This window comes from Convolutriloba macropyga, chromosome 3 (genome assembly GCF_964194025.1).
Source record: "Convolutriloba macropyga chromosome 3, txConMacr16.3, whole genome shotgun sequence".
Taxonomy (NCBI): Eukaryota; Metazoa; Xenacoelomorpha; order Acoela; family Convolutidae; genus Convolutriloba; species Convolutriloba macropyga.
This window is the reverse complement of record NC_134470.1, coordinates 39176913-39198216: the sequence shown is the minus strand read 5'-3', so window position 1 is coordinate 39198216 and position 21304 is coordinate 39176913. Positions and strand designations below refer to the sequence as shown.

Here is a 21304-nt window from a genome sequence, read left to right as displayed (position 1 = left end):
CAGAATACCAGAAGAAAATTGTACAAGGATTTAAAATAACTAGACAAATATGGTTACACGATGAAGATCGGACAAACCCTTACCTCACCAACCAAGTCAGAAGATCAGGCAGTCCTAGACCAAAAAACGCACGTGCCAGACTGGAACAAGAAGAAAAACGTGAAGCAATAAAAGCATCAGCACAAGCAGCAAAACAATCAAATACACCAAGTAGAGAGACAAAATTAGATCAAATTAGAGCTAGTATAGCAAAATATTCAGGGAAAAAGCCCAGCAGTTCAGCAAACAAACCATTAACCAGATCTCAAACAAAAAAACTCTTCACCAGGCTCTTCAAATCAAAACTTAAATCATTTTAGTCAAGAAATAAATGCAACGTATCTAAGTTCACCAACAGATATCTTATACTCTCCACACTCTTTTGCACACTGTGTATCAGCAGACCTTGCAATGGCAAAGGGATTAGCTCGACAAGTCAAAAGCTGGTACCAAGCAGCCCCAAGTGCAATTAGACTCAGACATCTACCAGATATTGGCTCAGTTTTAATCTACTTTGACCCCATTTCCGAACGTTATATCTTCACTTTAGTTACCAAATTTAGGTACTACCACAAACCCACATACGAATCTGTATTAGCAAGTCTCTATGAACTGAGAGAAATAGTAATAGATGCAGGAATTTCACACTTAAGTCTTCCAAAACTCGCCAGTGGCTTTGATAAATTAGATTTTAACATCATTTTTGAGCTTATATGTCAAGTCTTCGACCCTCTAGCCATAACCATCTATATCCATTAGCATGTACAGACCCAGTACAGTCTAGCAGTACCCTCCATTTGCCCCAAAAGCTCAACAAGCCTGAGCAACTTAGCCCTAAAGTCCAAAAATCGCCCAAATTTCGAAAAATTTCGGCCTTAAATCTTAGTTATTTTGATATATCTCAAGAACTACTTGTCTGAACCTGGATTAACCTATTGTTCTGAAAAGCCCTCATCAGTAGAAGCGATCCCAGCTATAATTGACTCCATTCGACCCGCTCTAGGTATCAAAAACTTAGCCTAAAATTGACCTTTCCGAAAATCCTAGTTTCACCTCAGAAAAACAGTAATAAAATTGCGAAAAATGCCCCGATCATTCCAAATTTTTGCGCTGCAACATTTTTTAAGCCGAGGAACCGACATGCAAATTTTGAAGCGATTTGGAGAACTTAAAAAATCGAGTGACGCTGGAGCCCCCGATTTTTGGCATTTTTCAAATTCTCTCGAATTCAATGATAACTCATGAAAATGCCCAAGCCCACAATTGACCCATTTTATAGCCCTAGACCATCCTACTGCTCACGCTTGACATCCCAGTACCCAAAAATCCCGTTAAAAATTAATAAAAGTTGAGTTATGACAAAAATGCCGAACCCTACCAAAATGCGTTAAAATTGATAAAAATGTAGTGTAAATTATACCCCAAAAATATGTCAAAACTGTCCCAAATGCCTCCAGCAGCTACTCCCAGCTGCCACCTACATGGTACAACCTCAAAAAACCATTCAAACCCAATATTTCCAACTATATGTTGAAGAATGACAAAAAACGGAAATTGCGCTTCTGCTTCAATCCACCGCTTCAAAAATTTTGTCATTTTATTCCCCACCTGACCCGATTAAAGCCACCTATACCCCCTACAACCCTAGTGCGACCTCCCACTAGCCTTGTAGTACCCTAAAAACCAGCTTGAGCTCATCCCAGTGTCAACCATGAAGACTTAAACCTAAATAAGCTCTCAAATTGCCACAATTTTGTCAGAAAAACTTCAGTTATTTCCCACTAGAGTCAAAATTATTAACTTCTGACAGCAATTAATCATACCATCAGCCCTCCCACACCTATATCTCTCAGAATATGCACTCCCAGCCCCCTAGTGCCATTACAAGCTGAGAAAAGACTGCCAAAGTAACGAAAATCACAAAAAATTGAGTGTAATTTCCGAAAAAAGTGATCAAAAATGCATCTTAATACCCGAATATGCCCAATTTTATTGTTAATTCAGTTAGCCTTACTCATGAGCAGTCCAACCATAGCAATATCAATCATTTTGAACAACTTTTTGAGCCTTTTCAAAAAACCCAGGTTCACTGCAGCAAAAACGTTATAACTCGTGAAAAAATAGTTGAAACCGCCCAAAATTTTGCGCTGCAGGGTTTTTTGAGCCGATAAAGCGATTCACCAATTTTGAGCTCAATCGAAGCATTTTAAAAATTGAGTGACGCTGGGGCCCTCAATTTTGGTTGGAGACTTTTTGAAGATTTACGATCAAGTTCATAAAATCCGAAATATTGATCGAGAACCCGATATTATTAGCTTAAAACATCCGTATGCTCAAGCTCTACACGCCCATATCAAAAACATTGAAAATTGTTAAGTAAAATGTTGAAATAATAGCAAAAAACAAGCCTACCAAACTCTTCTCAAATTCGCCAAAATAGAGCCAGATTTAGACCAGAAAAATAGTACCAAATAGCCGACTTATGAGCCCATATCCAATATTCAGTCTCTCTATTAGTTGTCCAAGCCCAATAAACCCATACAATTGCACAGAAATTCATAAATGTTGAAAAAAGTGAAAAAATCGAAAATTGCACATATTTGATCAAATTTAGCCCAAAATTATAAAGTGAAAAACTCACATAATAAAGTAAAATCATGCACCAAACTGCACCAATAGCTGGCACCAAATATCTTCAATCTATGTCAACTTATTCACCAAACATGATGCTTCCCAAGTAAAAATCCAGCAAATTTCACAGAAAAACCGGCACAAAACATAAGTTAACCAACTTTAAAGCTACCAAAATGCTACCTCTGATAGCCACAGATATCAGAGGTAGCATTTTGGTAGCTTCAGATATCAATACTAACAGTTAGCACCTGATTTAGGCCACTAGAGAATCACCAGACCGACACATGTCTCGAAGAAGCTCAATTAGTGGAAAAATCATGTCTGAAAATTAGCATTTTGGACGTAAAAATCAATGTTCTGACCCGATAAATAGCTTCAAACCCTATAATTCAGTAATATACATTAGTACCAAGCATAGACAGTACCATTTTAACCATTCAATACTGATAATGTATGAACAGTGATGACTTATTCAGCGCGAAATTTCATGATTCAAAAATAGCCAGGTTCAGATTACGAAAATAGTCATAACTTTGCGAAAAATGCTGAAATTGCGTTTTTTGAGCCACAGAAGCGACCTGCCAATTTTGAGCCCGATTGGAGCAATTTAAAATTTGAGTGACGCTGGAGCCCTCAAATTTTCGCATTTTTTGTTTTCTCAAACATGAAAAAGTTGACCAAAAGTGCCCAAAAACCTGAATTTATAGCATAGTTGTTCCCCACCGATGTCTTCCAATTGGGCCAAGCCAAAAAATTTGCCCAAAGTTCAATAAAATTTGAAAAATTCACATATATGCAACACCAGTCTTGATGTGGAAGAATGACCTAAATTACGAAAAAATTACATGTGAAAATTAGTACCAAATACTCTTCCAAACCAGTTCAAATTACACACAAATGCTGCTAACAACCAGGACAAGTACAATTAGAACCAGTTTATAACCACTATTTCACAAGTAAAGTAAAGTTAATGCTCAAAAAACAAAAAAGTCGTTAGGTCACCAATTTGGCACTTTCACAAATATATCATTATAAAGTCACACACCGCAATTAAAATGTTACCACATGCTCACACACACTACAGCTTCTAGGCCCAACAGTAAAAACCAATTATCAAAGCTACAATTGTTAAATAATAAGTAAAAACTCAACTATAGATGAAACTAATCTACATGATGAATACAATTGCACCGACACTAGTCAATCCTCATCGGCGCTATCCTCAGCCACGGTACCACTACCACTAGCACTCTGACAGGCCTGACCCCTTGTCTTAGTAGAACGAGTCACGTACCGCTCAGCATCATCCAATCTGTTTAAATGCCATAATAATGAACAAAATGTCTAGAATTTGCACAAAAGCTCGATGATTTCTGCACAAAAGACAAGTTAAAAACTCACTTTGGAAATTCCACAATTGGCTCACAATGGTACTGATACTCATTGTCGATGAATTTCCCGATGCACTGGATCAGTACAGCAGGAGCGGTGGTCTTCGCATTGATATAATGCCTGTAACATAACCAGCCGCCCCCCTTTTCCGCATTATACTGCCAATAGATATTGACATTGCATCCGAGGAAATGTGCCATACCGACAAACTAAACAGTAAAATCTCCGATTATACCTACCTACACATGCACGTACCAGAATTATCACGTATTGAAGGAAACTTTACCCAGAACTCGGCCAATGACCCATTGTCTTCACTCTCAGCAATCTCATACTCCGACACAAAGTACCCTAACTGGTCCTTCACAAGCTCAGAGAACCCAGGCGAACGCATCTTGGCCACAATAGCCAAGCGTAGAGCACGAACATTATGCTTGGAAACCTTCTTGTCTGCAATAAATTTACTAAATGTGAATTACAGTCCTAAACCTACTGAAAATTGCGATAAAATACAACAAATACCTGACTTCCGACCAGTTAATGTGTAGTACAGAGCACTGAGAGCACACAGACCACCAACTTCGGCCCTCACACCAGCCGCACCAAGCCACTTTGGAGTTTTAAATGACACTACGTCCACATACTCAGCGTAAATGTCATTGTAGAACTCGTACCCCAATTCGGCACACACGTTTGCCCGAAGATTCGCACGGAAAAAAGTGCAATGCACCTCTTTGCCGTGCATCTTCTTCACGAAACATGTCACACATTCACGACTGGCTCTAACTAACAAGCAAAAACCACTTCACAATTAACAATATACACAACAAACAAGAAAAATGCATAAAAATATACTTAATTATTATACACATATGCAATTACCTCTCAACAGCGGCCTGCAATCCCCCCATCGAGCGTGGAAAGAAGAACCCAGCAGCTTTCAGGCGATCGACTTGTGATCTCACACGAGTAATGTGCTTTGCAGAGGCACTGAACCCGACATGAAGCGAAGCCAATTCCCGAGACACCATCTGCTGAGTTGGAATTTCCTTCTCCTGAACTTGCATTTCGCTGCCTACCTTCACTTCCACCTTGTACATCAAAATTTCACGATGCACGAACAATCCAGACATCACCACATTCTTTGTTCCCAGTACCATACGTTCTGCTTTGTCCCTCCTCGGACGTCCGAACAAATGATGGATACACCCATTCAGATTGAGACAACGACTTGCTTCGCAAGAAAGCCAGAAAATCTTCATACTGGGCAACATCCATGATAAACAATAATTATCTGAAAATTCAAAAATTTAGTCAAACTACTTATTAAGCAAGCAAAACGTTATTGTTAAGTCAAAAATGAACAATCACAGGAATGAAAACACACAAACAGCACAAATTATGTAATAAATGCCAGGGTCGTTTAAATACCATCCCATTACGATCACTAATTGTTAATAACACATGCCGCAAAACATACAACACCGCTCTGGGCACACAATTACACCCTTCACTAACATTTACTTATTCATTTACCTCCAAATCCTTCCCTTATCCCCTACTTATGTCCTCAATCCTCCCCACAAAACAAGTTTGATATATATTAATTACTATGGTATTAGTAGCACCTTATTAAATATTAATAGCACCAAGTATATTAGTCCGTATATTAAGGAGAACTAATCCATATTACAACTACCAGTCAGTTAGTAAGTTAATAAGTAATATAAATAACTAATTATACTGTCGTCTCCCCCATCTCAACTCCTCCCTCATCTTCCTGATCTTCAATATCTTCCCTCTCCCTCCTTCTTCCCGCACAACTTCTTCTCCATCTCCTTCTCCACATCCCAACAATCCCGAATAATATGAATACTAATAATAATATTGATTCCCCGTCCCAACCATCTCCTCCATCTTCTATACTATTAACTATTATTGTATTATGAATATTGCACTCTGGGTGAACTAAACGAGACCAGTGAACCCAGTTCCTTGACACATACCTGGTCCCGTTGTTGCAGCATCCCAGAGTGATATTATTCGGGCCGACAGTAATATTGATAACACACATTGCTAACAAAAATAATCTGAAAAACAGACTGAACAATTATCCCCCCCAACCACTATCTCCATCTTCACACACCCACCATCCAAGCAAATAACCACACTTCAACATGTTTAAACACCATATTTAGTAGTAATATCAATAAACACATACATCAATACACATGACCCAAAAGTAGAGTACACCTGAAACAAATAAACATCACCTAACCAAGTGCCATATTGAGAAAACTAGAATTAGAAGCCCGAGTAGAGTAAATAAATGAGCAAATAAACACAGGAAGGCCAACCAGAAACCAGTTGAACACCCAGAAGAGCCACATCAGCAGAAGATTGTCCTGAAACATAGTTGTTCTTATTGAGACACAAAAATGTTTCTTACAATTGTATTGAATTTCGTACTTTTCGGCTCCACTTTTAAGACTCCGATCAACACAGAAGAAGCGTTGGCCCAAGGAACAATCTTTCACAAGGAAGGAAAAATCTTAATCACCGAGAAGTTCATCAACGCGGAATTTTTAGTCCCATTTCGTCGTTACAATTTCACAATTCGACAACAAGTAGAGACTCTACTTCTTGAACTCTTAAAGAAATGGATAACACAATCAGAGTTCTGCAACATGACTTACAGTACCACGTATCGGAATCAGACAGATGTCTTCAATGTCGATTGGCTTTACTCAAAGATTTTAAACGAAACAATCGAAGCCGAAATTGAAGTCTTTAAACTACGCAATGAGACTGAATCGAAACCAGAGTCGAAGAGGACCCCCGAAACAGACAGAAAAGAACCGCCCCCTTGCTATAGCAGCCGCAGTCGCTGGAATTGGACTCTTCGGTCCAGGAATAGCAATGAGCAGCGGAGGATGCGGTGGAATCACAGGAATTTTCGGCTCATGCCAACGAACGTCTCAAAACGCTGAAAATATCGATCGATTAGCAAACAGTTTCAATAGCCTCAACGACTATGTCATGGAAATCGGCGCACAAACAGATGAGAAATTCTTTCTAGTTGCTGACGAACTTGCAAAGGTTTATAAAGTTCAAAACGAAATGCAAGAAAACCAAAACAGAAACTGGAAACTAGTTGAGGAACAATTCGCAATTGTAGACCACAATCTGAACGCAATAGCATCATGCATGGAAATTCAAGCAACACAACAACAATTGAACTTTAACTTTGACACAGCAGCATCATTACTTCTTACTTTTTATGCAGATATTAAAAGTTATCGAGCAGCCTTATATTCTTTCCGAATTAATGTTATAAATGCTATTCCTACTTTACTCGATAAACGTCTTCCAATCTCTTTAGTAACGCGAAAATCTTTGATAAAGATCCTGGATGCAGTCCATGATAGCCAAAAGAACGCCCCAGATCGTCTAACTTTGGCAATACCCCTGACTGACATACTTTCGTATTACGATGCGAAATTAGTACAAGAGATTTCGACAGTTGAAGACGGACTTTTACTGACATTAGCCGTTCCCCTAGCCTCTAGCCAGACAGTGTTTGAAGTTTATCGTGCAAATGTAATCCCTATGCCCCAAAAGGACTCTGTGGACGCCTTACAATGGGTGATAGAGGAAGAGTACAACTGTCTTGGATCGCCACGATACCGAATCTGTCATGAGGCAATGGAAACCCACCTTGGATTCTCCTCGTGCCTAGCAACCTTCAAGTTTCATCATGCCATTACAGCATTGAAAGTATGTGACACAGAGAAGGTTGTGTTACCTAACCCAGAACGAGCACAGAACCTTGGATACGGAATATGGCTACTTACATCAGCTTCAAGTGATTTTACCCTTAGTGAGATTGGTACGGACGAGAATGGCCGACACACCAACATTCATCATAAAGGTTGTAACATCTGTTTAATCACATTAAAATGTGGACATACAATGTTCAGTGACCACATTAAAATTCGAGCTGATTTACAAAGGTGTCAGTATCTTCCAGCGAAGAGAATCAATGTAAAATTACCAGACCCACTAGAACATTAACGAACGGACCCACTAGAACTCAGTACCCAACATTAACGAGCTCCCGACATATGAATCAAGTACTGAAGCAAATCTTGACTTACTGAAGAAAGTCAAAACAGAATTTATTTATTCCAATCGAAAGTTATCAACAGAATCACTAGGTGCTATAGCAAAGCCCATTACCACTGAAATGAAGTCATTTAAACCAACATTAATTGACAAACTTGAGTCTTACGTTCCGATCAAACTTTCTCTTTCGCTAACAATCATTGTCTTTATCGGAAATCTAGCCCTACATAATCTCTTCATGTACTTATACCATAAAGTAGCCTTTGTACGACGAGTGGTACCAAATTTCATTAAGCTTAACGGAACCAATGTACCGCTAAACCCAGTAGTTTCCGTACCCAAACATCTGAAAGCAGACGTCGTTACAAATCTAGCCAAACAACTAAAGCAACCGCCAACGTGCATTTCTCCAGAAGAACTTGGAACCCTCAAACGACAACGACGAAATTCAATGCCAGCAACCTCTACCTTGTCCCTTAATGCACTTGATCGATTCAACACAGAAGACGAACTGGACAACCAAGCTCAACCCCGAGACGAGAGTATGCTTTAAATTCTTGAAAGTCTTATATAGTTCGACAAGTATTATCTTTTTAACTGATTAAGGATCCCTTCATTCACTACGTTTCATTAATCAGTGCTTTATATACTCGACATAATTTTTCACTCCTAGTAATAAACCAGTGCTTTAAACCACTTATTCAGCCAGTTCAAATGTGTTACCCTATTCAAAGTTTAGAGCCATTATTCAGTGAAATAGCCATAATTATTTCCAGTGCTAATTCCCGTTATTCTCTTAACCTTAACTTTAACTTATGTTCCCACTCTGAATTAGCGCACTTTCACTTATTCTGAATTAGCGCACTTTCATATCCTTCATGTTCCTTAAAAGCCTTTAATCTTGTCTTAACCTTCTCCATTTTAATCTTTATCTCAATTTGTCTTAACTTAAACTTTATTTCTTTTTAATTCTTTAATTGTCTTCAACTTACTCTTTTTTAATTCTTTATTTGTCTTAACTTAAACTTTATTTCTTTTTAATTCTTTAATTGTCTTCAACTTTAATTCTTTCGTTCAAAACTCTTTTCTAAGAAAACATAAATTGGGTGGCTCCAACAAAAATATGTTTATAACCTCATACTCGTGCAGATTATGTGTTTTATAGAAAAATTGTAAAACCCAGTTCTTTCCCTAAAATTTTCATGGAAAATCTTCATAAAGTCCGGTAGTGTCACGCCCCTATTTCGTCCCTCATAGTCCCTCAAGGCCATATATAGCCAGTATTTCCATCTAGGCCTGTAACACCAAATTTGTTTTTGTTTATGAAAAACAACCGCAGATTGACAGTTTTAATAGCAAACATATCAAGTGCCTAAAAGCCTCAATATTTACTTTTTTGAGTTTCTTGAAGATAAATTCGCATAATTAGTAAATAACTTCATGAGAGATTATGTACTTGGTGAAGTAATTTTTCTGATAAAATAGGTGCTAATACGGAACTTGTATATGTACTTAACAAACATCAAGAGACGTACAAAAGCCGGAAATTGCCCAACTTGCAGATCAGTAAATATTTGCGAAGGACCAATACACCTCAAGGTACAGCCCTGCGGAACTTACGATCACCAGAACACCGGAGAACCAGCCTGACAATCAGTTGCTTTACATAACTTAAAACTTGACAGAACTTGAGAAACTTTTTATTAATAGTTGTTGAATAATTCTCGTTGAAATAAATAAAGATTGAACTGGAAATTCTCTTGAAAACTTCTTTAAGTTTGACAGACTTTGTTAGAGTAGAAATTGAGACTAACAAAACTCTAAAATACAAGGCAAACTAGTGGATATATCATGCATCCGAACCGCTCTGTAAAAGGCTGTTACTAGCTAATTTCATTAAAATGATATCCGCTAAAAATCGCAGTGTGAAACATCAAAATAAGCCCTTGAAAATGACAATAATTATTCCAAGTTATCTCTCAAATTTACCTCAATAACACCGTAGATTCATTCTTTTAAAAATCAGTGCGTAACAGTAATTTTACTTTTTCTTGGCTTGGGTTTCAAGTAGATATATGACTTTCCCAAACTTAGCCGGATATACTTAACTGACTGACATTTGAATATAAGAATTCCGACAAATATTTGCCTTATTGTTAACGATTTACCAATTTTCTGCTGCAAACCAAAAATATTGCTAATTGATTACTTCAATAGATGCTCTCAATAATTGCCTACCAATTTTAATCCAAAATCCATTTTTTTAGTACCGGAAAAACAATGTTCCAATTCTTTTTTTTAATTAAATCCAATTATTCAAACATGCTTTTTCAGTCGTCCTTTTGATCTATTTAATATTGTAACGGAATCCAAAAAGTTTGGTTTTTATACGCCGAAACCATGGCCTTGTAGAATTACACCTTGAAAATATCATTTTTGTTGATTAAATTTTTTTCTCAGACTATGCACGAAATAAAGAATTAGTAATTCCTTTTCCCCCACTTACGATTTGCTTTGTTTTCCCCGCATAAATATTATTACTAAAACTCTGATCCTTTTTACTTTTACTCTATCACTGCTGTGGGTATTCATTAGCTGCAATACATTATTCCTTGGAGAAATCCAAAAGAAAGCCAAGTTCTTAAAAGCACAAAAATTATTTTCTTTGATAGATTACCCTTTTTATTTCCTGAAAACACCAATTAAACCCTACATACATGCAGCTACTTACAAGGGACTTATAGTCGTTGTTATCCATACTAATTGGGCTCTTAGAACTTAAATTTCAGAGTTTTTGGGAAGAATTCGGAATCAAAGCTATCATTGCTTTTTTGCAAAATCTTTCATGCTTTCTTTGTTTAAATCAAATTGATTTTATTGCGTACAGTAATCTCTGTACTGCATTCTTTGTCTTTCATAGTTAGACATAGTAAATATGCTCAAGATTTGTTATATGCTTCACAATTTTAAGTGTCTTTTAAAAGGTTTCAACTTGCTTGTACTAACCGCTTTCACAAACTAGTTTTTTTTGTAATAAATTGCGAAGATACTCGAAGTTCCGAAAAATTATATTTCACTCATTCGACATCAACATAATGAGCTACTTCTTGATCGATTATTTATTGTCGAACTTTTTGCTAGGGTTTGGCGCCATTATGGGAAAATTTAGAGTAGACAGTTAAAATCGAATTTTTGACCTTGATTACTCAAATTAAACAAAATGTACGTTAATAAAAACTTAAATAAGGTATGGCCATTTAAACATAAACAATTGAACTTGAACGGTAACAGACGCAGGAGAGGGGGCGCAAAGACAACAGTGCAATCCAAAACAGTAACTATTGTTATCATTTTACACGTCAGGACAAGTTTATTTAATTCATAGAAGTGGTCTTTTAAACGACAATTCCAGCCTCCAAGTCTATTATATTGTTTTCGCATGTTCAGGCTTTAAATTACCAAAATCATTTTTGATTTCGTCATGATACCTAAACTGACACAATTGAGCATTTCACTCCGATAATCAATTTATTAATCTTAATTGACCTGCGATCCTTCTTCAAAATATAAGTTTTCGCGCAAAAAAGTCTTGTTCAATTTGAATTTGCTGGCGTCAAGGGAAAAGAGAAACTTTCTTTTTCAATTATTTTCTACAATTCAGAGTACGTATCTAATATCAATCAGTCGGCAACAAAACACTGTGGGAACACCCTGAAGCAAATATTGAAAAACAGCAAAACATGAAGTATCTTCAACCTAAGGAGAAATTTCAAAACTTGAACGCGTGGTGAAAGAAGAATTTTTTGTGAGAATGCAAGACGAAATTTAATGAAAAAGCTAGTACAATGTTTTAAGTGAGCAGTTTTGATATGTGAAAATAACTTCATAGTTTTTTTTTGCAATAATGCCTTTTCCCTCCTCTAGCTATTTACGTCTAGTGGGAAAATCAACAGAACTCAGCTTAATCTTAGTTACCTGACAGCTCAATCATCAAACTAAATTAAACAAAAAATAATACGTTATTAATTGCTCTTGAATGAAGTTCATAGCAATTATTGTAAACGTGTGTGTCTTTTTTATGCAAATTTTTTGCTTGACAATTTTGCGCTTTTCTTCTAGAACATTCTTTGACTTCTCAAGTGATTTTTTCATGCTTTGGTTCTTCATTTTTGTGTGATCTCTATTGTTCTCACACTGAAGCAATGCTTGTTGCTAACAGCATTGCCGTCAGTATTTCCAATCCCCGCTCGTTGAACTTTTTTTGCACCCATGAAGAAAAATTGATCTAGGCTACAACCCCTGAATTAAATTGCCTCGCCTGTCGTTCAAAAGCAATTCTTCCGACATTTGTCGGTTTATGTTTGTTTATTTCTATGCAATCAAACAGACTATTGGCCAATTGTTGTCTCAAATAAGCACAGTTGAACTTTTTGATCAGAAAAATTATTTCCTTGATCTACCATTTTAATTCTATTCGTAATTCTAAGAATTTGTAACAAAAGTGATTTTTGATAAAGAGAAGTTAGAATTCACTCATCTTGAAAAATTATTTTTTGGGAATTTTTTTTGAATATTCAATTCTCACTACTTTTTCCTCGATTGAATAGAGCTACATCAACAATTGAAAAATTTGGCATTGCTTTTTGAATCACTTTTGGCTTCTGTACGAGTTCGGATGTGACCATAAAATCATGAATACTAACGAAACATTCCTGTTTGGGTCATCTCTGAATCTGAAATCATTTTGTTGGCCTACAAAATTGTGATAAAAATTGTGCTACGGTAGGACATGCTCGACAAAAATTTACAGAGGAAATTTACTTTCAGCTGTCCAAAGTTCCTGAGTATCAGCTTTTCTCGTTAGATAACTTGGATGTAGAATTATATTGTAGAACCTATATTGCGTGATATACAAAAAAAAGATCAAGTTGAATCGGACCAGTAAGCTAATGACTGAAAATTTTGTAATCAATTGCTCCCAGTTCACAACTTTACTTTTACAAGGCGTGCCTGATTAACAAGAGTATGCTCGCAGAATAGGTTTGAACCTCTTCTGTCAACAACACCAACAACCCTTAACTAACGACTAAAATTTCCTATCTGAAGAAAAGATGGTTATATGACATGATGGAGTTTAAATAATAAAGAGGCGCAGTGTCAGGGTCAAATTATCAAATTCGTAAATGGTTTCATTTTATTGGAGTGAAAAGGATTGAGTTGCTAGTTTTTTATTGATCAGTATTGAATATAAATTTATTGAGGTATAGAGTAGTTGAAATGAAAAAGGAAGATTATTAGCAGTTCGATTGTTTAAAATATTGATTCGAAGAATATAGGTTTTGCTTCGAACCATCATCTCAAATGTAGATCTAAACAATCGGTTTTTGTAGATTGGGATTTAAGTCTGCCCGTCATCTGAATTCGAGACTTGCGGATTTCGTTTCAAACAACTGTATGATGAAATGTTGACGCATTGAACGTGTTTTGGCTGTGTTTAGTTTGGAGAATCATTAATCCTGTTGCAAGGAATGGACCGTGTAATGCTCAGTAGTAACCTTGACTTCGAGAGCCCCGATGCAATTAAATGCTGGAGACAGACAGTGGTATGTTAGTCTCTTCAATTTGCTCCATTACTTCGATCTCTGAACATTTTGTATAGACAACTACAGTGTGAGCAGTGTCTTTTCGCAATAAAAACTGGGCTATATACGTGGTGTAGGGAAACTGCTGGCGTATATCTGGCTGTTAAATAAAATTAAACCTACTTTAAAACTTGTTGAAATGGGCACTCTGAGCGTTCTTGCATAGAAAAATTTTGTACATACATGCGTAATGTTCAAGCCCAATTCATTTGGTAACCATATCTAAAACCATTGGCATTGCGAACTTTACTTCCGTGCAAGTCATTGGTTGCATAGAAAGCCAAGTTTAATATTCTTGATTTGGTTTTGGGATTTAACTGATTTGCGTCTGAAAGTCATGTGCTAAGATCTGCGTTTGGAGATGTTCTGCATTTGCTAAATTTGTTTTAGGTTCCCCTGACCTATCTGAGAGGAGATGCAATTGTCAAGGTTAGATTTTATAATGCCGATATCGTCTGATTTGTCTGTAAAAAGAATGACGCGAGTTTAAAGAATTCAAGTTTGAAATGAGTGGAGAGTTTAGAAATGAAAAAATTGAATGTATGGACTGAAAGTACAGCTGCAACATTTTGCATAAGGTACAAATAATTTGCTACAGGGGCCCATCAGGGGCCATCATAATTAAGCCCAGTCACGTCCCTTTATCCTTTTAGTTCTCTCATCTATTGTGTTTCAGTACTCATGTGTCGATTTGACTGGCTCGAACATTGCGGTTGCGTCCCAGTACGGTCTGGTGCTGTATAACTTAGAGCACCTGAAGTGGAAAATGTTCGGCAACGAAATTCAGGCATGTGATTTCTTTTTTAATGCTTGCAATGGAGTGCAAACAAAGGCAATGATTTGGTTTTTTTTGGTACCCAGTTTTTGGGGGGTTTTACGCCTTTTGAATTTTGCTTCTCAAATGCTGCATTTATGGGCTGCGGAATGAATTCGAGCGCAGTTCATTATTTGCTGTTTAATCGCCGCGAAGCGATAGCTGCTATAATTGGCGACATCGTGGTTTTTTACAATTCAAAGAAATTTAATTGTATTTGGGCGCTGTCTTTGTACGACTCGAAGAGGAGTATTGGAGAAGTCCTTTTTTTAAATGAATTTTATTGGAGTGAATTTTGAAGCAGGAAATGAAACTCGTGAAAAAAGTTGGAGTGATTTTGTTGCTGAACAAAATAAAGAGTGGAGCGGAAAGAGAGTGGTTTGTTTGTTCATATCGCTGTATTCAAGAGAGCGAGAAATTGAGGTGTGAAAATAATTCTGTAAGTGAGCGAAATTTTTTTGTTCACGTGAGGAATTTTAAAGCAGTTTTTTTCAATTTTTTAGGTTAAGAGGTTTTGTTATGATTAATAGCCGCCCTCATCTTCTCAGCCGGCTATTATAGCGCTCCTATTTTTTTTTACTTCGTCGAATAAAAAAGTTTCGCTTTACCTCATTTTGCTGCCTTTTCATTTTGCGTGAAATCTTTTTGACTTCTCTAGGCTAGTTTCTCTCTTCTCTCATTCTGCTAAAAGTGATTTTGAACATCAGATGCTCAGCAAAGCAATTCAAAATGAACAGAGTTAGTACAAAAATGGATGTCAGAAATAGAAACGGGATAAACCCATAAAGCCCAATTTTAGATGCCCGCTATTTGAACGTCGTTCCTATAAGTCTTATTTACCATCTCTAATGCTTATTGTTTTTGATGGTAGCCCCTGTAGTCTCTCTCTAAAACAGAAGTATGTTCAATCACAAAATGCCATCAAAATAAATCGGACTTAAAAAAATTTTTTTACAAAAATCTTCTGTTATTTCAATCCCAATCATGCTTATTGGAATCAACGGCGGCTATTTTCCGGCAACCTGCTGGGTATGTTTATTTGATAGAGCAGAGAGAGTTTTTTGTTCATGTCGCGTTTTTCAGTGAGAGCAAGAAAAAGTTGTGAAAAAAGTTGCGAAGCGAGCAAAATTTTTAGAAAAATTTTTCTCTCATTCACAAGAGTCAGAAACTGAACTCAATTTGTGGCAGTTTACTACTTAAAGTCAAATGAAAAGTGCGCTGAAATTGGTGTCGTTTTTTCACTTTAAATCTGCCGGGTATGTTTTTGTTTTAATTTTAGGGTGGTTTTGGAAGTGGTTTGAAGGTTTCTGGAAATTCATAGAGTTTTATGCTAATTCTGAGGTTTTTCAAGTTTTGCTGATTTTTGGGCTAATTTTTTGACGATTTGTTTTATTTTACTGCCTCAAATCGGTCTTGAAAAGACCCCTATGACTTGAGAACTTTTTAGATAACAAGTGGTTACAGTTTTGTGGATATGAAGCATTTTTTTGTTGAGAAATATGACAAAAAATGGCGAAAATTGAAACTACTTTTCTTAATTTTTTTGTAGTTCGTTTTTTCCCCGTTTTTTTAGACAAATTTCTTGGCCTAATATGACTTGCCGATTGTTTTGCGAGCATCTGGATACCCTATTGGCTGAAAGGATTTTTTTGGATTTATGTGCTTTCGTTGTATTAGAAAAATTATTAAATTTTTCCAGGTTTTTTAGTCCAAGTTGTTTGTAAGAGCTTATCTTTTCATGATTTGGCTTCAAGTGCTTTTAAAAATTCTCATAAGTGGTTTTAGTAGGTACTAGTTGTTTTGATGAAGTAATTATAAAAGATAGTTATTTCCCGAACTCGATTTATGACAAAATTTGATCCGATTTTTATCATATTTTATCAGATTTGATTTTCTTATTTTTTTAACGGTTTTGTTTCCATATTTTATCAGATTTGATTTTCTTGTTATTTTTTGCGGTTTTGTTTCAAGATAATCATAAATTAGTGGAAGCACGGTTTGTCGTTTGAGTTGTTGGATGGCATTTAAGTGGATCTCTACTTCGAATCGTTTCCGGAATTCTTCAGGCTATGGTTTTTTAAGATCTGTTCACAAATTTTCATGATTTTTGAAGTCAAATTGGAGTAGTGATTTTGGTCACGCTGAAACAGAAAGTGGAGCGAAAAAGGGAATAGTTTTGCGGCGTGAAATTTTTTTGCTCCAATTTTACAGTAGAGTGAGAAAACGGTGTCTGAACAAAAATTCGCTTTCTCGCTAGTGGTTTTTTGTTCACATGCGTCAGTTTCACTTTGGTTTTTACTGTTTTTTCACATTTTTGGATCGGTTTTTTTAAATGGTTTTGCCGATCCATTCATAATTCTTTCTATGCCTTGTTTTATATTTGAACCAAATGTCCATATCTCGCTAGTGGTTTCTTGTTTACATGCGGCATTTTGATATTGATTTTCTGTCTTTTTTATTTTTTTGATATGATATTTTTTAGAAATGGTTTTCTTAGCTTTAATAGTCCTTTCTAGGTTTCGTTTTCTGTTTAGTCAATGAAAAATTCTTTGGATTGTACGTCAGGACTTGTCCTGTTTATTTTTTTAATTAGTCGTCTCCGTCGAGGATTCTTACGACCTGACTTTGAATTGACCTTTTCAATGACTTCAGTGACTTCTACTGCGTTCCAGTTAAAATTTGTGTGCGTGACGTCATTTCTGCTTTTAGGTCAATTGCGTGACTTAGCTTACTAAACAAAATGACTTCTGATCTCACGTATGGAAATTAAAATTTAAATTTAATTAACCGATAAACTATTTAACTTGTGTTTTCACTTTATTGTTGAGTTCTTTTGGATTGTTTTTATTTTTCCCAATTCATTCCTAGTTCTTTCAAGGTTTAGTTTTTTTTTTTTGTTGAATCAATGAAATTTTTTTGAACTGTTTTTCAGGACTTGCCATGCGATATTTTTTCGACTTTTATATTATTGATGCAACTTAGATGCCACTTTTCAAATCATATTTTGTCAATTATTCATGTCTTTATTTAGCTGATTTGCACTCGCACGTGGCTTACCTCACTCTCGCATTGACTTTTCCTCTCTCTCTCATGTTCACGTTTGCTTTATTGGAGGTGTTAATGCTTTTCATTAAAATGTTCCGTTGACGATATTTTACCCGCATATGTACATTGTCTTGATTTCTCTTCCCATGAAAGGTGTAAGCTGATGCAAAACAGAAATGTAAATTGATGAATACGTAAACTACGAATGGGAAACAAATTTAGACTCTTTGATGAGATAACGAACTTTCCCAGTTGGAATATCTGCCTCTAGCGCTCAAACTTTTAGTTGTTGTTTAATAGCCGCCTCATCTTCTCAGCCGGCTATTATAGCGCTCCTATTTTTTTACAATTCAAAGAATTTGAATTGTATTGGGGCGCTGTCTTTTTTTTTTTAAGATCTGTTCACACATTTTCTTGATTTTTGAAGTCAAATTGGAGTAGTGATTTTGGTCACGCCGAAACAGGAAATGGAGCGAAAAAGCGAGTGGTTTTGCGGCGTGAAATTTTTTCGCTCTAATTTTAAAGTAGAGTGAGAATATGGTGTTTGAACAAAAATTCGCTTTATCGGTAGTGATTTTTTGTTCACATGCGGCAATTTCACTTTGATTTTTACTGTTTTTTCGATTTTTTGGATAGCATTTTTTTCTAAATGATTTTTCCAATCCATTCATAGTCCGTTCTAGGTCTAGTTTTCTGTTTAGTCAATGAAAATTCTTTGAATTGTACGTCAGGACTTGTCCTGCTATGTTTTTTTTACTTCGTCGAATAAAAAAAATTTTCGCTTTACCTCATTTTGCCGCTTTTTCAACATTTTGCGTGATATCTTTTTGACTTCTCTAGACTAGTTTCTCTCTTCTCTCATTCTGCTAAAAGTGATTTTGAACATCAGTTGCTCAGCAAAGCAATTCAAAATGAACAGAGTCAGTATAAAAAATTGAAGTCAGAAGTAGAAATGGGATAAACCCATAAAGCCCAATTTTAGATGCCCGCTATTTGAACGTCGTTCCTATAAGTCTTAGTTACCATCTCTAATGCTTATTGGTATTGATAGTAGCCCCTGTAGCCTCTCTCTAAGAAACAGAAGTATGTTCAACTACGAAATGCCATCAAAATAAATCGGACTTAAAAAATGTTTTTGTACAAAAATCTTTTTTTTTCAATATCTTCTATTCTTTCAATCCCAATCATGCTTATTGGAATCAACGGCGGCTATTTTCCGGCAATCTGCCGGGTATGTTTGTAGCTGCGAAGCTGTAAGCTGAGCGGAGCTATATTACGGTGATCTTGGTTTTTTTACGACTCGAAGAGGAGTATTGGTTTTCTTAAGGTTTTTTTTTTACCGGAAGTACTATTCGTTCAGACGATGTTTTGACCTAAAAGCGAAAGTGAGTAAAATTGCCATGTGAACTAATTTCTTCAGAGCGAGAGAAGTTTTTGATCATGCGCTTCGTTTAGTGAATGATTTTTTGACTTTGAAAAGTAGTTTTTGACTAAATGGCACATATAGATAACCGTTTTTAGCCGTTTTTCTCGTCCAAGTGCCTCAGTTGTTTTGCTGGTAATTTGGTTTTTTGTAATAATTTTTATTGGATGCTCTATTGAAACTTAAACGTCGGAAATTGATACCACAGTGTTTTGCAGAGTCTAAAAATGCTTTTGAAGTTCAAAATTGACCCATATTTCTTAATTTTTAAGTTCATTTTTTAGCTTTTTTTCTAGTAATTTCTTCATTTTTGGATTTTTCAGCCATCTTTTTGTCGAAAATCAGTTATTATAGCAACTTTCCTTTGATAATTCATATACTGAACGCCTCTTTCTACCTCGATGTAATTTTGTTTTATAAACTTGTACATATGCTAATCCGATTCCGGTAGTTTTTTTCCAATTTTTCTCAGTTTTTTTTTGTATTTTGGTTTTAATTACTAAAAATAGTATTTTTGTGCAACATGAGGGACTTTAAATTCCTTTCAATAAAAATTCAATCATTTTTGGTGTTAAGTTTTTGAAAAACATAAGCTTTTTTCGTAAACGCAGTCTCAAAAAACTTTGTTGAACATTTTTTTGCAAATTGTTTCAATGTTTCGTATGTTTGAATTCTGCTTTTTCTGTTTTGTTCACGAGGACGTATCTTTGTCTCGGATGATTCGAAATCTAATTGTGCTGGTTTTCTGATTCTTAAATTTGAGCATTCTTTTTTGAAAATTTAATTTATTTTCTGAGATGATTATCTGCCGTTTGTCTTCGCGATGTTTTTGATTTTAGAATCATGAATTATTTGAGGGCAATTGATGGCCCTGTCATTTTTTTCATCCGATCAGTATTTTCACCATCCAATTTTTTTTTTTGACTTTTTAACGTTACCAAACGGTTTCAATAATATAAAATTTTGCTGCATTTTGTTTCTCTTGGTGACAGTGGTTTAAATTTTTAGATCAGACTTGAGGAGGTAATGAGTTCATGGCTTAATACAAAAAGTAATGGCTTCAGCTGCAATTGCAGTTTTTTTAAGAAGTTTTGATGCTTCGAGTCGCTTCCGGTTTTTTTCCGGCTATGTTTTTTGTTTCGTCGTCTGACGCTCTTTTTCGTTTTACATTTGTTCACACAGCAAAGCTGAAAAAGTCAAATTTTCTGAATGACTTCTTCCTCTCACTAACGGCGTTTGCGCACGTGACGTCATTTCTCACTCTTTTTAGCAACAGTTTTTTGCGTGATTAGATTTTGATCACAAGTGACTTACCTCACTCAATAAACTTAAGCTTAATTTGATTTTGTTCAAGGTCAAAGGTACTCGTATGTGCAATAAAGGTCCCTCATAAGAGGCTTCTGCGGGATGAATTATAACAAGCTTTATTAATTTATCGCTGAATGTTTTTTGCCTAGCTTTTTGAGCGGCGTCGATTTTTTTTTCAATTTAGATTTGTCTCTGTTTCTATCTCTATTAAACGGCCCGCAGGTCTGTTCTTTCGCAGCTATGCCGACAATCTGCCGGCCATGTTTTAGTTGCTGATAGTTTCTGTCAATATGCCGGTTGTTTTTCATAATAAATGACTATAATTACCAATATGGACTGATAATACCATTTGAAAGCCCCTGAATAATATTTTATAGCCCATCCCCTGTCGTATAACAGCATTTTTTAAACCACATTAGTCGCTCTTTTAAAGCCCAGAAGCACCAGTTGTTTGCGATTGATTTGATCGCAGTGCAGGCGCGTTTCGATCGTGAAGGCGCGTTTTTAAAGTGGGACAGACATTTAGAATGTCAACGGTAAGGCCTAAACGACCTTGTCCATTGTCATGCGAAATTCCGTCATAATTGAGGAAGGGGAAAAGGGTGTTATACAGGAGCTGAAGTTTGGGAAGGTTTTAAGAAATATGATCTTTGTTGACTGAGTTTACCGCAGTTGTGGAGTTTCAACCGAAATTCGAATGGTAATCTATATTGTAGGAAAAGGAGCTGAGTGTTTGTGGTGGAATGGCGTGGCACGAGGAGTTCATCGTGTTCACATGTCGAAACAACCAGTCCTCCAGATACGAGGTAAAGATTCGCGACTTTCACCATACAAATATTTTTAGCCCATTCATGAAGTTTGTAACAATTGTTCTGTAAAAAT

The 21304-nt window shown here is 36.0% G+C and overlaps 1 protein-coding gene across 7 annotated transcripts in view; it reads left to right on the top strand.

The window, feature by feature from the left end:
* LOC142336194 (guanine nucleotide exchange factor subunit RIC1-like) overlaps positions 1 to 21304 on the top strand; it is a 221025-nt gene that overhangs the window by 65476 nt on the left and 134245 nt on the right. For all 7 annotated transcript variants that reach the window (XM_075384847.1, XM_075384846.1, XM_075384842.1 and 4 more), the window contains 4 exons: positions 13689 to 13793; positions 14223 to 14261; positions 14509 to 14619; positions 21139 to 21228. In XM_075384847.1, coding sequence (XP_075240962.1) covers positions 13689 to 13793; positions 14223 to 14261; positions 14509 to 14619; positions 21139 to 21228 — 345 coding nt within the window. The remainder of the gene's footprint in view (positions 1 to 13688; positions 13794 to 14222; positions 14262 to 14508; positions 14620 to 21138; positions 21229 to 21304) is intronic.